At 46.1% G+C, this 15,769-nt stretch overlaps 1 protein-coding gene across 1 annotated transcript; it reads left to right on the top strand.

Annotated features, from left to right (window-relative positions):
* The first annotated feature begins 3,338 nt into the window (after positions 1-3,338).
* On the top strand, positions 3,339-10,777 carry Oda (Ornithine decarboxylase antizyme). The gene is made up of 4 exons (XM_075694195.1): positions 3,339-3,363; positions 8,003-8,154; positions 9,126-9,378; positions 9,850-10,777. Exons 1-4 carry the CDS (start codon positions 3,339-3,341, stop codon positions 9,963-9,965), a joined length of 546 nt encoding a protein of 181 aa, XP_075550310.1. The 3' UTR covers positions 9,966-10,777.
* The last annotated feature ends 4,992 nt before the right edge of the window (positions 10,778-15,769 follow it).

Here is a 15,769-nt window from a genome sequence, read left to right as displayed (position 1 = left end):
TTCTGTTATTGTTTCGCATTTTCAACATTTCATTCTGCGAAGGTTCAACGCAAAATCCACGCGCTGTCGGTGTTTTGTGTCATGACATTTGTTTGTGGGCTGTCGTTCTCAAAATTCCGAAGAATAACTTTGTCCAGAATGGAAGACAGGGTATGAACAAATTCAGTGATAGAATGGTGTGGCAATATCACGGAGTAAGACATTAGACAGCTTTAGTATAGCGTACGCTATTCCATTGCGTACGCTAAAAAATAGCGGATCGTCACTGCGCATGCGCTGAACGCTAAACGAAATAGCGGGTATAGCGGGCGTACGCAACGCAAACGAGTTAGCGTTAGCGTTTTTGCGGGGTTTGCGGAGCTTGCGGGAAACATGGCGGCGGTCCGGGCTGCCCACTTCGAATTGAATTTGGCGTTGCTTTTGTAAAATACACTTCATTCGTAGCAAATGACTGTGTAAACGGCTTTCGCTTAGTCTCAGGCCGCTTCGACGACAGAGTATTATGGATAACCTCGTGGTGTTTTCGAGATCGCTTCTCGTTTCGAACGAGTCGAAGCCTAACGAAAGAAGCGTTCGAGATGTCAGTGCCACCTGTCGCGAAATGCGCGAAATAGCCGCAACGACGGCATATGGCCTCTGAGATCCGAAGATATCGCCGGCGAACTAAAATTGTAGAAAACGTGCGCTGCTTAGCGTACGCTATATTATAGCGTATAGCGTACGCTATAGTTGCGGACGCTAAACTAAAACTGTCTATTTAGGAGGTGAAACTCCCTACAGCGCGAGCGAGTGCGGGCGACCAGATAAGGTCACAATTGTTGTATGCGCCAACGGGGCCGTATACAGTGGCGGCGCCATGCGGCGCGTCGTAGAAGCCACAGCGAAAAAAAAATGCAGCGCCCGGGCAGGCTGCTCCGGCGCGCTCTCAATGGCGGTAATTTCTTTCCAGGCCGCCAGGCGCCGCCAACACGATAGCGGCTCCGCAGGCTTGTGACTTTTTCTGGTCGCCTCAAACAGCGGAGTTTCCTCTCCTAAATGTTTCTTGCTCCGTGGGCAATATTACCCGGATATACCGCGTGTCATATAGCAAGTTGTGGCATATACATATAGTACCTAAATATATACGGAAGTTTTTGCTCACGGACAACTCCGCCGACGCCGACACCAGATTCTCTGCGACACGGGGCCCTTAATGCCGTCGCGTTAAAATTATGCTGGCTAACGGAAGCCTCAGAACAGCAGGCGTGAGGTCATTATAAGTCTGCTCTGTCAGGCCGCGACTTAAGTGATAATTTGCGCAGCTACGAAGTATAAACAACGCGTCTTTTTTTTCATATATTTTGGTGGTGCCTTAATGACACCAAAAGGGCAATGGGTGCAGTAAGTTGCAACTCGAACCGGCCTGGTTTCAGCTTTGATCCCCCATGGGTGTCCCGGAGATCCTGCACCGCTTGGTTTATTATATTCTCAGATGGTTTACTGAGGCCTCCGTCTGCAGGTATAATATTTTCATTTTTCCATGATAAATGATCTCATAGGGCGATTTTACGCGTGCAATAACCGCAAATTCTTTCCGACAGAAACAAGCGCGAAAGAAAGGAATGGCGGCTGGAAAGCACTGTAAAGAACCGCGCCCCCGAAAAAAAAGTGAAACTTGTATTTTGGCGCCGTCATTTTTGTGTTGATAATTTCATGTTACACGTTTTAGACGGAAAATGAGAAGAAACTATTATCGCGTGTTTTGCATGCCTAGAATTCAAACGATATCTATCTATCTATCTATCTATCTATCTATCTATCTATCTATCTATCTATCTATCTATCTATCTATCTATCCATATATATATATATATATATATATATATATATATATATATATATATATATATATATATATATATATATATATATATATATATATATACTTGTTTGCCTGTCTGTGTAGTCTGTCTTTTAATTCAGTAAGTGTCTGAAGCAAAAGAGGTCTGATTTTGATGCACTGATTGTAAAACCGTTCTTGGTAAACCAATACGTAGAATGATTTGTTTGCTTATTGTGTGATGCATAAACTAAGATATATCACCGACTTGCAATTCAAGTTTGAGGATGATGTCGTCTGAGTATACCGACCCGAAGCAACATTTCCTAGACAAGAGAAGGCACGCGCACTTCGAGCCACGAGTGTCACGTCAATAAGGAACGCGAACACACATACGCACATCTACGCACACGCGAAACATGCGGGAAAGCTTACATTCTGCACATTTTCTAGGGGATGTACACCGGCGAAACTTAGAGCGGTTAACTTATTCGCAGAGCATGCTTATAAAGAACGTGGACGTAGGTGTTCCTATAAAGGACGTCACGCTAAATTCGCGCAAGCCGTCTGTGATCCATAGTCGGTGACAAGTATAATATGCAAACGGAGTTCCTCCACCTTACCCCACCCCCGCTCCCTTAAAGTGCCCCTCACCAAGCCCACATAGCAAATTTGGGTTATACGCTGGAAGTTGTTACGTGTCCTCTAGGGAGCGTTCTGCCGCAAAAATTTTTCAAATCGGCTCCCCCCCCCCCATCAATATCCGAGATATAAATATCTCAGTGCCGCGAACCCATGATTTCAGCAGGCGGGCTCCATTGCAAAGCAAGACGCTCTCTCCACTCGCCCTGTCTAGCCTTCGCAAGCGAAATTCCTTCCCTGCGTTCTCCCATACCGGACCTCGACGATCACGTCACGCATACGTCGCAGGTCCCGCCTTCATTTATTTTTCTCCTCGCTTTTTTTTCCTGCGCTACGCATTTTCGTTGACCCGGTGCCGCGCGCGAGCTGTTGTCTTGTTCGCGCAGCGCGCGATTTTGCGCGCTTTGCACAAGGAAACATGACTAGCGGTATAATTCAGTGCTACAAGAATACTGAGGCAGAAGAAGCGAATCGCTTAGAGCGTGATCACGCGCTGGAACACGGTAGAAAATGGCATAGTTTGGGTACCTGTGCACGTGACCGCACGACCGTGCGAACAAGCAGACGAAGCAGAAGTACATCTCTCTTGCTTCGGTGCGAAGTAAAACAGAAAACACGCAGACATTCCGTTTGTGTGTTTTATTATTTCTCTACACTTCAATTCGTCAATTCAAGCATCAGATCGCACAGATAACAGATGTTGTCTTGAATAATTCTCAAAGTCACGTGCCACCACGAGCGACTTCACGCTGCGGACACGATTACGTAGGCGCAGGGGCACGATTACGTCACCGTCCGGCTTGGAGCGCGGCGGCCGCTTGTGAAGAAGGAAACGGCGTTCGGATTGAAATTTCAGATTTTTCCACGGCGCGTAGCGATGGAACACTTTGCAGACACGGATGGTAACGCGCAATGTATGCTCTGCGCTTGTGAGCTCAAAATGTCGAGACCTATTGAGGGGCCCTCTAAAAAAAACAAGAAAACTTGATGCGCCTGTTCTTCATCACACAGCGCTTGAAAAAACACAGCTTCGTTATAACGCACGCCACCGGCAGGTAGTGCCACAGCTGTTTAGTAACAACCAGTACAGTCCTGTGCACCACACGCACGAACTGCCAAAATCGCCAGCGAGGAAGAAGACCGCTGACAGCACAAGCAGATAGCAGCTTCCATCACTGCAGCGCGATTCAGAGAATATACTGCTGCAAATAACTTCGCGCGATCACCGTTGGCAACATCTGATTTCCCACATCTCAGTTTTCCTTGGAACAACAAATGGTGCTCCTCTAGAAAAATTGAAGTAACGATTATTACGAGACTACGGTGCCGTGTCCGCCCACTGAACGTTTACCTCCGCAGGTCTGGTCTGGCTAGATCGCCTTTGTACCATTTATGCAATGAGAGTGAATCACTGGAACACTTCTTTTTGACATGCCGCCTTTTCCTTATTCAACGGAAAAGACTTTTAGAACAATACGTCCAAAAGCTTGGCTTGAATTTGACTCTTCCTGTAACTCTTTCCTTTGGGGCTACCGTACTGGGTTACAGCCACAGGAACGTTTGTGAAGCCCTCTGCATCTTTCTGCGTGAGACAAAACGAATTGCATGTTAACATTCTTCTAAATACTTATTATGCTCACAAACTTCACAATATATCTAGATAATTGATTATTCATACCAGTAACAGAAGACGCTTTAAATCCCATTTGCAAGATACTCATTTCATTTCACCCTAACTTACAAAAAACAAAAATGCTACCAGTTCCTTCACCGCCTGATTCACGGCCGATCCCCCAGAGTTGGTTGCGCCATTTCACTAGGGGACAAGAACAATAAGAAGCTTGAATGTGGTTTAGGATGTCGGTTCGATTCCATGCCACGGTGACCGCATTTAGATAGGCACGAAATGCGAAAAGGCTCGTGTACTTAGTGCACGTTAACGAGTCCTAGGCGGTGAAAATCATTCCGGAGCCCTCGAAATGCCGCGCCCCTTACAGCATCAGCGTTGTTCTGGGACGTTTGCCAATCAATCAAAAATGGGTTAGGAGTAAGCTTAGTTTCCTGATTTTCTGTCCAAATGGAGTGCGCATGTGAAGCTCAGTTTGGTTGTGATGTGTACTAACTCGGTGGATATTAAAGAAAATAAAAAATGGGGGATCACACGTTGATGTATTGCAAAACATGCCGTAGTGTCACAACATAGTATTAATATTATATCATCAATAATTCTTATTGTTATATAGCACGAGTAGCAGTAGTAGTAGTAGTAGTAGCAGTAGTAGCAGTAGTAGTAGCCGCAGCAGCAACAGGGCATCAATAGCAGCAGTAGCAATCCACTCGGTGGAACAGATGTTACATCAGAGCACCTGAACGACCCTTTGCTGCTTGCCTCGTTATGCCACCACTCGAACTCGAGACACAGAAGGCTCTTGACCTAGCCAACGCGCTTTGTTCTGCATTGACCTGGATGCGTGTTTGTTTACTTCTGTTGCTTTCATCGCCCTTGGGGAGAGCAGGCGAGTGCGCTCTCTTTTCTTCACCAGCGTTCCGGTCAACGAACTAAACGGCATTGCCCAACCTTGCCCTAAGTGATGCTCCGCCGAAACGGGGCGAACGAAACTGCCGCTTCGTAGAGCACTGGAGGGAAAATAAGAATTATTTTTAAAAAGACACTCCCCCAGCTGCGCGGAAGAGGTGCCGAAAACGAAACCGCATTCGTCGCAATGTTGACGATACTGCCTTTAGCACCAGGCGGCGCGCGCTATCACTGACGTCACTTTTGCAGAGGTATTAAAAAGGAGGTCGCAGAAAGCGCTGGGGTAGTTGTTGGGATCCGCACCACCCTTTGGGGCGGTATGAATCGTACGGCTGAGTTAACCTTATCAAGTTTAAGTAGTAAAGAGGTCGCCATGCCTGGTATTTGTAGTAATTTTAGTAGTAGCTGTCCGGACAACACCATGAGGTAGGGTTCCTGGTATTTTTCTGTACTCGCTTCAGCCGCCGATGTGTTTACGGTGAACTTGTTCCTCGTTTCGCCACGCTAAGCCTAACTGCTGAGCGTGCCGGACCTTGATGTCGTCCTGGTCGCCTGTTTTTCATCGCGGACGGTTTCTTTCACGTGGGAGGCATGTTGCCTGAACAGCGATTGGACGCGTGCACGCTTCGGATTCGACGTTTCTGCGCCGTTTTCTCGAGCTTCGTAATCTCGATGTTCAGCAATTGCGACGCTCCGAAACGGGACGAATTATGCGCGATTAATTTTTTGTGCTTTAAATTGCGATTCTTTTCGCTCCCAAATCTGGGCCTCCTGCTACATTGTCTGACGCCGGCACGCAGGCGTGATTCTGTCGCAAACGCTGCGTTTCCTTTCGATGTGCCACCTCTCGATGAGATGTTATCGCGTGCCTTTTGTTGTCCCGTGACCGAACCTCCGAGAAACTTCCCGTCGGCTGCCATATCGGAGCAACTCTGCCCTCCCCCCCGTCCACCTTTATTTTTGATCTCGCATTTGATTCCGTACTCGTGCAATGACCCAGTTTTGCTTCGTCGCTGCCGAAAGGCATGTAAGTATCGCTCGTAAAAACTTCTTCCTTCGGCTGGATGGCGAAAAACATTAAATCATTGCATAATGTGAACCGTTCTTTAAGTCTTTGCTTGCAACCAACTGCCCCTTCTCCCCCCGCACAGATGCGTTGTCCGCGACTCTGTATCCCTAAAGTAATTGTGATTCGTTTAATTTGTAGTGTTCCACGGAATGTCTACGCTAAGGCAAGCAAAAATCGTTCTGCTACGTGGGAGAAGCAGATTTGCTCGTAGCCCCCTCGCACGGAGGCACTTGGCCCCCCCCCCCGTTCTTCTCTTTTTTTTTTTTATTTTCTTGGGAGTTGTACCTTTAATTGTGCGAATGTAAACTGCTTGCCGTTTAACGCGCCGGAGGACTGCGGTTTTCACAATAGGGGCTTCTGGCCAAATTGATTCCGCACCTGATGGGAGGAAGCCGACAGTTTTTAAGATCGTCTACGGAATGGTGGACGCGTCGTGGCGCATAGCACGTCGCGTCGAGGCCATGAAGTCAGCTGAAATGGAGGTTTCCGTTTTTGCAGTCCCAGCGAAACCTGCTGAAACTGCGAAAAGCATACGGCGCTGCCACCGAGTTTGATTTTCAACGCGGAAGCAGACTTCTGCAGCTATTTGGAAATTCCCCCTTTTTTTTTTCTTGTCGCTTTGCCGAATTTAGGTCAGAGGCGCATAAGGCATGCAAGATTTCGAAAATGCGAACAGATTGTCATGTGACATTGGTATTTGAACAGGCTTACTTTTCCAGCTTGTGTCAAGCATTCGTTGAGCTGCATTGGAAGGGGATGTTCACTACGACCGATTTTGCTGCTAAGCAGCTGGACTTGTCGCAGGTTTAATGGAACGGCAAAGTGAACTCGGCGGCAGCTCGGCTTCAGCTGTTGCAGTTTTGAAAGCCTCGCTGAGCATTCACCTTGTCCAGTGTAGTTAGGAGGCTGCATGAAAAGCAGCTATCTGCTGTAAAACCTTGCCTGTCCCAATTGTATGCAGATGTTGCTGTTATGTCTGTTCGATTCAGCCAAGTTTCTCTGCACGTTCTGCATCTATTCGCGGTGCACTGCACCTTGACCCTCGATTCTCCGAGGTGCAGCAGTGCACCCTGCACCCCCGTGCTCGATTGAACGGGGTGCAAGGCAAGGTGCCGCCGCGGTGCACTGCACCCTTGAGCCTTGCAGCGAGTGGGTGCAGCCCGGCAACCCCTGCACTTTTTCGTTTGAGGTGCCGCGCACCTTTTTCTGAATCGAACGAACCTGTTCTAAGTCTGCTTTTGGTACTGGTTTCTGACCAGCCTTTCCACTGGCTGTGGGCACTTGTGCAGGAGTTGACCTTTCGGGTGCTTTTCCAAATCCTGCCTTAAGCAGCGACTTTTGTCTTCCTTAGACTGATGCCCTTTTGCAGTCATGTCGTAGATTATTCATTTAGAGTGTGGTAACGAGCATGAACTTCAAAGGGACAAGGGAGGACACAGGTACCCCTGACCTATTTGTAATAATGCAGGTTACGTGCTGTCCATTCGACAGATGTAGCAAACGAGTAACAAAGAGCTCTAGTCAAGGTCGGTGCTTTTTTTATGTTGAACACCTGTTCATGTTGCTCATGTACCTTACTGAAGCATCAGTGCTGTTAAGGCGAGTGCATTTAGTTTTTGCAGAATCGGGTTGCTTGTTTACATAGCGCAGTCTATTAAGAATAAGCAGGTGGGTGCATACCAGTCTTTCCACGTTTAATTGCTAGTAAAGGGTAAAATTTGATGGGTTAACATATTGTTCTGTAAATCAATGCGTCCAAGTCATTGGGTGTCTGCAGCACTTTCGGCTTTCTGTAGGTGTACTGGCTCCATGCATTGACGTCAAGACGCAGATAATGCCAAGACGTGTCCGCGTTAAAGTATGCAGAAAGGAAGCTGGCTTTTTTGGTGTCTACTTTTGCACTAATGCATTGAAATTTCATTTGCCGTCTGTGCAGGACGCTGCTGCGCCACTACTGTATCTCTCTGGGTGCTGGGCCTCTGTGGTGTTCCTGATGCGCCCCATGCCGCCGACGTGTCGCTGTCAAGCACAGGAGGCAGCGGCGTGGGGTCTCTGAAAGCGCCCCCTGTGGACAACTCCCATGTTCGAGTAAGCTGGCTTGCACATTTCCTTTCGTCCTTCACAAGACGCATGCGAATAACTGTGGCTGTAAGACACATTTAGGCACACCGGTGTCTGTGGACCTGATCCTGTGTAGTATGTAAATAAGAAATACTGATATAGCAAAGTAAATTTAAAATATTTCTTGCCACTATCGGTGACAGACTCATGCTGGCGTAACAAATAAGATGTGTTTTCATCTTTGATGTAACTCCGTTATAACAAAATTGCTTTTGGAGCATGGCATGATTAAGATCCCATTACCTTTGTTGCTTGCACCGTGTCACTCATGTCAAAGCGAATGCTTTTCTTGTTATAACAAAATTTTAGCGTAACCGCAGTGGCAGGATCTTGCATTAGTGTGCCTCTACCTTTATTGCCTTTCCTTGCAGAAAGTTTAAGTTGTAATAGATGTCTTCTTGTAGACACATTTTTGTGTTCCTGTGTGCTGGAAGTTGGAAGCTGTCTTGCGTGTTGTGTAACTTTAATTTGACACTGTGGGCATCCTATGCTGGGGAAACCACAATAACAATTTTGTTGTATGTACGGTGTAGCATAACCAGTTATGCCAAACCAGACTTATGCTCTTTTTTCGTAGTCTGTGAAAAATCGTCATGTAAGAGCAGCCACTTGTAATTTTTTTTCTTTTTTTTTTTTTTAATTTGTGCCAAGGTCCGTCCAGATCCGGTCACCTTAGCATTTGTCAAGTGTTTGCGTGACATTACGAATTTCCAGAGCTTAGCTTTCCTTAGCATTGGAGTGAGGTAGCGATTAAGTTTTCCCACGAGTTTATTTGGCATGGGTCGGATTGCCTTATGTCTTGTGCTGCACAGTCGGGCATTCCCAGAGTCTATCCTGGAATATGCAGTCTGCATTTTGAGAGTGTACATTGTGCAGTTTTGATGAAGCAATACTTGTAGAAGTTTGGTGCAAGGAGCCTGTGGAATGTCTCTTTGCAGAAGGGAGGAGAGCTGTTTTCGCGGCAGTGGAGCGAGGAAGCGGTGCGGCTGACGTTCCGCTGCCGTCTGACGGAGCAGACCGAGGTCAACTGGGAGACCGTGCTGTGCCAGGACCGGCTGTATGTGCAGCTGCCGTCCTGTGTGCTGCCCGATGGCTCTCGGGAGGCCTTTGTCACGCTGCTCGAGTTTGCCGAAGAGCAGCTGGGTTGCACCCATGTCCTGGTCTTATTCAACAAGGACCGTCCCGACAGAGGTCTCTGCTGCACTTCTTTTTTCTGCTTTTTCTTCAGATGGCAGTACTTGGTTGGCCTTTTTCTTTACATGTGACGGAGGCATGTTGTTCTCCAAAGTTGTGCTCCTCCTTTTTTTTTTTTTGCCCACCTTGTCTTCATTTTCAAAAGATGAAAGGCTACACTGCGGCTTTTGCAAGCCCAGTGATTTTACCACGATTGTCGGCCACAGAATTTAACTTGCGTGAATTGGTTCTGCATGTGATCACAGCCTTCATTCAGCTTTATTGCTAGCAAGTTGCTAGACACCTCCAGTCTTCAAACGAGCAGGAAGTTCGCAAAATGCGCAGCAATTTTTTTTTTTTGGAACGGTCACAACGTGTGCAGTACCTTTGGTGTTGCATTGCAGTGGTTTGTTGCACTAAACTCGGTCTTAGCGTAAGGTTATTTTTGTGTAAGTTGCCTAACAGTGTTTTTACATTCATTTCATGCAGCTGGCATCATGCGCACGTTCATGTTCCTGGGCTTCACAGTACTGGCCCCTGGACATCCACTTGTGCCGCAGTCAACGTCTGAAGGGCTTCTCTACATGGTTTACGCCATCGAGTGAGACATGCGTCGCCATCGGCAACCCAGCGTCCTTCGGGGCTCCACTGCTGCACCAACAGTTTCTTCGTGTTGTTCCTTTTTCTGCAACTCTTTCGGGGAGGAGATCCAAAGCGTGTAACCTTTTGGCGTGTTCAAGCATTAGCAACAAGAAAAGAGGGGCTTCAAAGTTGCACGGGGCAAATTCTACGGGGTTGGGCGGCCAATTCAATATTGGGATGTTGTTCGGGGCGGGCATTTTCAGAGACCGCGCGTTAGACCTAGAGCTTTGCGACCACAAGCGAGGATTCAGTTTGCTAGCAATTTCGTAATCTGTTTAGATCCCAGCATGTCCTAGGCATGGCGGCGTAATAGCTTAAAGGTTTTTTTTTTTTTTTTTTTTCTTAAGTAAAAAATGTGTCCTCAATGTTTGACACCTACAATTCTATATGGCTTAGTGTAGACGTTCGTTTGGGACCAATGCAGTGTTTAGGGCATAAGTTAGCCTTTTAGATGTCATGTACACACTGTTCCAAAAAAGTAACACTGCCTCGCTTGTGGGACTAGCTTCTTCCTGTGCTAGATTAGCACGTCTGTATCCTTGCTCATAAAGTTCAAAAAAATGTAAAAAAAATTGCATAAACTGCCAAAAATGTTCAAAAAACACCAATGGCCTTGTGTATTGTCACTCTCTTCATCCACTCGCTTTCAGAGTTGTGCAACTGTTTCGTGGCTTCACAGTTCGCAAGTCTTCCTTGTGCATGCAACACATCCTGTGTTTTTCATTTCTTCCAGCTTTTTTTGTGTTCTATAACAAATAAAACGTTTTGTCTTGGAGATACTGTTTTCTTATTTTCAACCTGTCCCATAATACATTCAGACCCAAGTAGCATGTGCATGGCTGGAAGTGTTTCCATATGTTCTGCTGGATCATACAATATAACCTTGTTGATGCGTTTTGGCATAATATGTGAGATAAAAAAAAAAGAAAAACCTTGCAATCTGAAGTAACTGCAATATTGGATAGGCTCTGCTGCGAATTGTGTGGCGCTCGTGCGAATCATTGCAGCAAGAGATACGTCGGATGGTGGGGCTTCGGTAATCCTAGACTTGTATCTTTTTTTTTTTCTTATTGCGTAGTGTTTTAAGACTGCCACGGGAATTGAGCTGGTGGGCAACACCACAGGAGTGAAGTGCAATGACCACATTGTGCCGCCAGCTGCAGGGGGCGGCTGTGCATTTGGGTCATCTCGCGGAACAAATGCCGCTTACAGAGAAATTCTCGGTGTTGAATTCCATACGCCATCCGTGTTCCTGAGGAAGTGTATGTATTGACAGGCTCGCAACAGGCATGCCGGGCGCTCCTATCGGGACATTGCATCCCGAGAGCGGCGCACCAAATTCTCAAATAGATCATGCAGAATACACCCACCACATCTCCCTGCATCCACCTACTCTGGACCCCTGGTCGTACCTCACTACCGGGTAATGAATGCGCACATTCGGTTGCCCGAGAAATTTCCCTCCGGGCGACTTGGCGTGGCGAGGCAACTAGTTGAGAGTGGGGGGATCCCTTGCTCGGTTACAAAGACATACTCCGTTACTATATACGCATTTGTCACACCACGGGAGGAAGCAGTGTCATTACGCCAGTTACAAACCGCAACTTTTCCAAATCTTGTCTCTCAATAAATTCTACCCACACTGTTATGCAGATCGTTGCCCTGGCTGTGGCAGCTCGCCCACAATCTTCCACGTCACGATTGAGGGCACTGCAAACCTCTTTCCTCCCTTGCCAACTCTCCTTTACCCCCTACGCAACAAAGAGCTGTGGGACGATGCCCTCCGCGACGGACCTCCCGAGGTCCACCGAGCTGTGATACAACGGGCTCGAAACATCGCCGGAATCATCTTAGGGACCCTGGACTGAGGGTTCCTCCCACACTACTCTCGCCATTCAAATATCATTAATAAAAATGTTTTTCTCTCTCCCACTTAAAGTGCGCAGTACGCTTCCAACGGCACTACCAACGTGGGCACCGCGCCCCATGTGCACTAAGAGGGATGGGTAAAAATGCTTATCACTACAGGGTTAGCCGCGACAGCTGTGTATTTGGCTTGCAACAACCCGGGAGGACATTTGATGGCACGGGAATATGAGGGTATGAGAGGCAGACGAGTAGGGCGGCAAAGCTGGTGTGGTGGATGGCTACCAATCTCGATTGCGCATTTTCTTGTTTACATGGGATCTGGCGGCCGGAAAATGTATTGTACGATTACAGTTAGGCGATGTACTGAACTTTGGTGTCAAAAGATTGCGTTTTCCGGGACTTGTTAACTGGTACAAAAGTTAACCGACGATTGCGATACTCCCTAATACAACATTTGAGCGCAGCTCTATACGTGTTTTCATTTCCCAATATGTTAGTTGCGAAGACTGTGAACTGTTTGATGTACCTCCTTCCAGATGTGGCTAGACGATTCGTGGTAAGCGCTGAATGTTTTTTCATTTTATTTTTTCCACACTGCCTTTAAGTTCAGTTCCGCCGAAAATATATCGTGCATCTAGCTGTGTTCATGGCCACTTGCATACGGGAGACTCCGAAACCATGATGTTAGAACCATTGAGAAATACTATGCCATGCCACCTGCCACGATCGAAACTTGTATAACGCGGATAATTCAAGCATGTTTTCAGGCATTTGAGATTTACTAAATGGACTCGAACTGAGTCTACCAACATGCCTCGCGCTGACTTTCTAGTCTAAAGCAACCTCTTCCTCCCCCCCCCTCCCTACCGAAAAATTTATTTATTTATTATACCTCAAAGGTCCCTGAACAGGACATTACATGAGGGGTGGGCACATTGAGAAAACAGCGTGTCAGGTTAGGTTATATGACTTGAAAAATGGTCCTCAACGGCAGCTTTGAAACGAGAAATGTCAGCGACGAGGGCGATGTCGGAAGGAAGGGTATTCCATTCAAAGGCTGTGTATCGAAAAAAAGAATGTTGACACGTAGTGGAATGGGCGCGTGGTAGATACACAGCATTAGGATGTGTGTGGCAGGAAAGACGATGGGCTGGAATGATGACCTGGTTACCTGTGGGCTGTGAATGAAAGAACCTAAAAAAAAGAAGACGAGCACTTTTGCGGCGAGGGAAGACACAACCTGGATTTTAAGGCTAAAACATTTGTGTTATAGGAGTAGTTGGAAAGAATGAATCTGGCCGCTCGGTTCTGAACCGATTCAATGGTATTAATCATATTAACCTGATGGTTGTCATAAATAGCACAAGCATATTCTAGTTTAGTTCGGATTAAGGTTTTATATGCTAGTAGTTTGACTGAGGGAGGTGCTGATGACAAGTTACGGCGTAGATAACCTAGTAAACGGTTGCAGGAATTGGTTAACTGATTTATATGATGGGTCCAAGATAAGTCACTAGATATATGCACTTCTAGGTATCTAAATGTTTCACACTGTGTTCAAGTGCAGTTGTTAAGGGAGTAGGATGGTACTACATAATTACGACGTCAATGAAAGCACATGTGAGAACACTTACTGACATTGGGGGACATGTACCATTTGCTGCACCATGCCTGGATTTGGAGGAGGTCTTCCTGAAGAGCGGAGCACTCTAAAGCATTTGTTATTTGTCGGTATAAAATGCAATCGTCCGCGAAAAGGTGTAGCTCTGAAGGAAAAGGTGATGAGAAAATTTGCAGTAGCGCGCAAAAAAAATATATATATATATATCAGCGTAATGACAACAGTTGTTAAGTTCACATACAGATTTTTGTTAAGTAAAAAAAAAGTTGTTTGCATCCAGTTATTTCTTCTACATTTGCACTTATGTTCGTTTTCACAGGTTTGTACTCCTGTAGATCACAAGCATGTATTAACTGTGAAAGGTTGTCGGTATACCTGTAGGGTTTGCTTAGCTGAGTTCACGGCCGTCTGCGCACGTGTGATTCCGGAACTACTAGGCCAGAAGCATTTAGAAATCGTTCTATATTGAGTTGCCAGTCACGATCAGGAAAACATATCTATCGCGGATAAATCAAATAATTTTTGAGGCACGTAGGGCCCTCTGGGCTGTACTTGTCGGCTATAAGATGGCCTCGCCACCTATGGGATTATCTGACATAAGCTATGTGGAATGCTCAGTTGTCATAGTTAGAAGTCCAAATCCTTCTGTAAGTTTTTTTTTTTTAATTTGATGATGGTGAGCTCGAAATTCACCTCCTCCAGTGCACTACAACTGCAGGCTTGGAGCGACGCCTGACAGTGGCAAAAGATGCAGAGAGAGAGTGGGGCTGTACTAAACAAGGTACAACCAAATTAGGAAGGCCCACTAAGCTTCAACAAAGACACTCCCTCACTATAACAGGAACTGGCCTTCCTGGTGCAGTATTCGATCACTACATCCCAAATGATTTCTTCAATAAACCCATGACCCTCAGTCCCCAGCAGCTGCGGAGCACCTGACCAAGGCAGCGGTCAGACCTGTGATGCAGCAGAGGGTCCTAAGAATCTCTGGGTCCGGACAAGCCGCCAATGGAGACTGACCCTGTCAACCTTTAATTGCCGAACCCTGTCAAGTCGAGCTAGCTTCGCGGGACTCTTTGAGGAACTATCATACATTGTTTGGGATATCATTGGCCTTAGTGATCTTAGAAATGATAAGGCTTATACATTGCTGAATAACGGCCATGTCCTCTGCTATAGAGGTCTGCCAGATAAGCAGTTTGGAGTAAGATTCCTAATCCATAAGGAACATAGCAGGCAACATTGATGAATCCTCCAGCATTAATGAGAGGGTAGCAGTAGTCTTAATAAAGCTGAATAGGAGGTGTAGAATGAAGGTAGTACAAACCTACACTCCAACCTCCAGTCACGATGACGAAGAAATGGAGCAGTTTTATGGGGATGTTGAATTGGCGATGCGAAAAGTGCAAACTCTTACTATAGTCATGGGCGACTTCAATGCAAAAGTGGGGGAAAAAGCAGGCTGGTGAACAAGCAATTGAGAACTAAGGTGTTGATTCTAGGAACGCTAGAGGAGAGATGCTGGTATAATTCGCAGAAAAGAATAAGCTTCAAATAATGAACACCTTTTTCAGGAAGCGTAGCAACAGAAAGTGGACCTGGAAAAGCCCTAATGGTGAAACAAGAAATTAAATTGACTTCATACTTTCTGCCGATCCCAGTCTAGTGCAGGATGTAGAAGTGATAGGGTAAAGTGCAGTGATCATAGGTTAGCGAGGGCTAGGATTCACCACAATTTGAAGAAAGAAAGAGCAAAATTGGTCAAGAAACAACAGGTCAACCTAGAGGCAGTAAGAGTAAAAGCAGATAAATTCAGGCTGGTATTATCAAACAAATATGCAGACTTAGAATAGAGAGATGATGATGATGACATAAAGGTAATGAATGAAACCGTAACTAGGCTGGCTTCAAAGGCAGCAATTGAAGTGGGAGGCAAGGCAACTAGTAAGCAAGCTCTCTAGAGTAACAAAGGACCTAATAAAGAAATGACAAAGAATTAAATTGTCCAACTAAAGAGATAAGATAGAATTCGCAGGACTGACAAAACTGATCAACAAGGCGAAAATAAGTGATATTCGAAACTATAATGTGAGAAAAACTGAAGAAGCCGTAAGAAAATGGATGCAGCCTCAAATCGGTGAGAAAGAAACTTGGCATAGGACAAACCAAGATGTATGCACTGAAATATAAGCAGGCTAATGTCATCAGAAATATCTTAAGATATTGTAAAAGAAAGGGAGGAATTCTATACTGACCTGTACAGTACCCAGAGGTGTC

Source organism: Dermacentor variabilis, chromosome 5 (assembly GCF_050947875.1).
Source record: "Dermacentor variabilis isolate Ectoservices chromosome 5, ASM5094787v1, whole genome shotgun sequence".
NCBI classification, from domain to species: domain Eukaryota; kingdom Metazoa; phylum Arthropoda; class Arachnida; order Ixodida; family Ixodidae; genus Dermacentor; species Dermacentor variabilis.
Note: the sequence above shows the minus strand (reverse complement) of the source record. Positions and strands in the feature narration are given on the sequence as shown.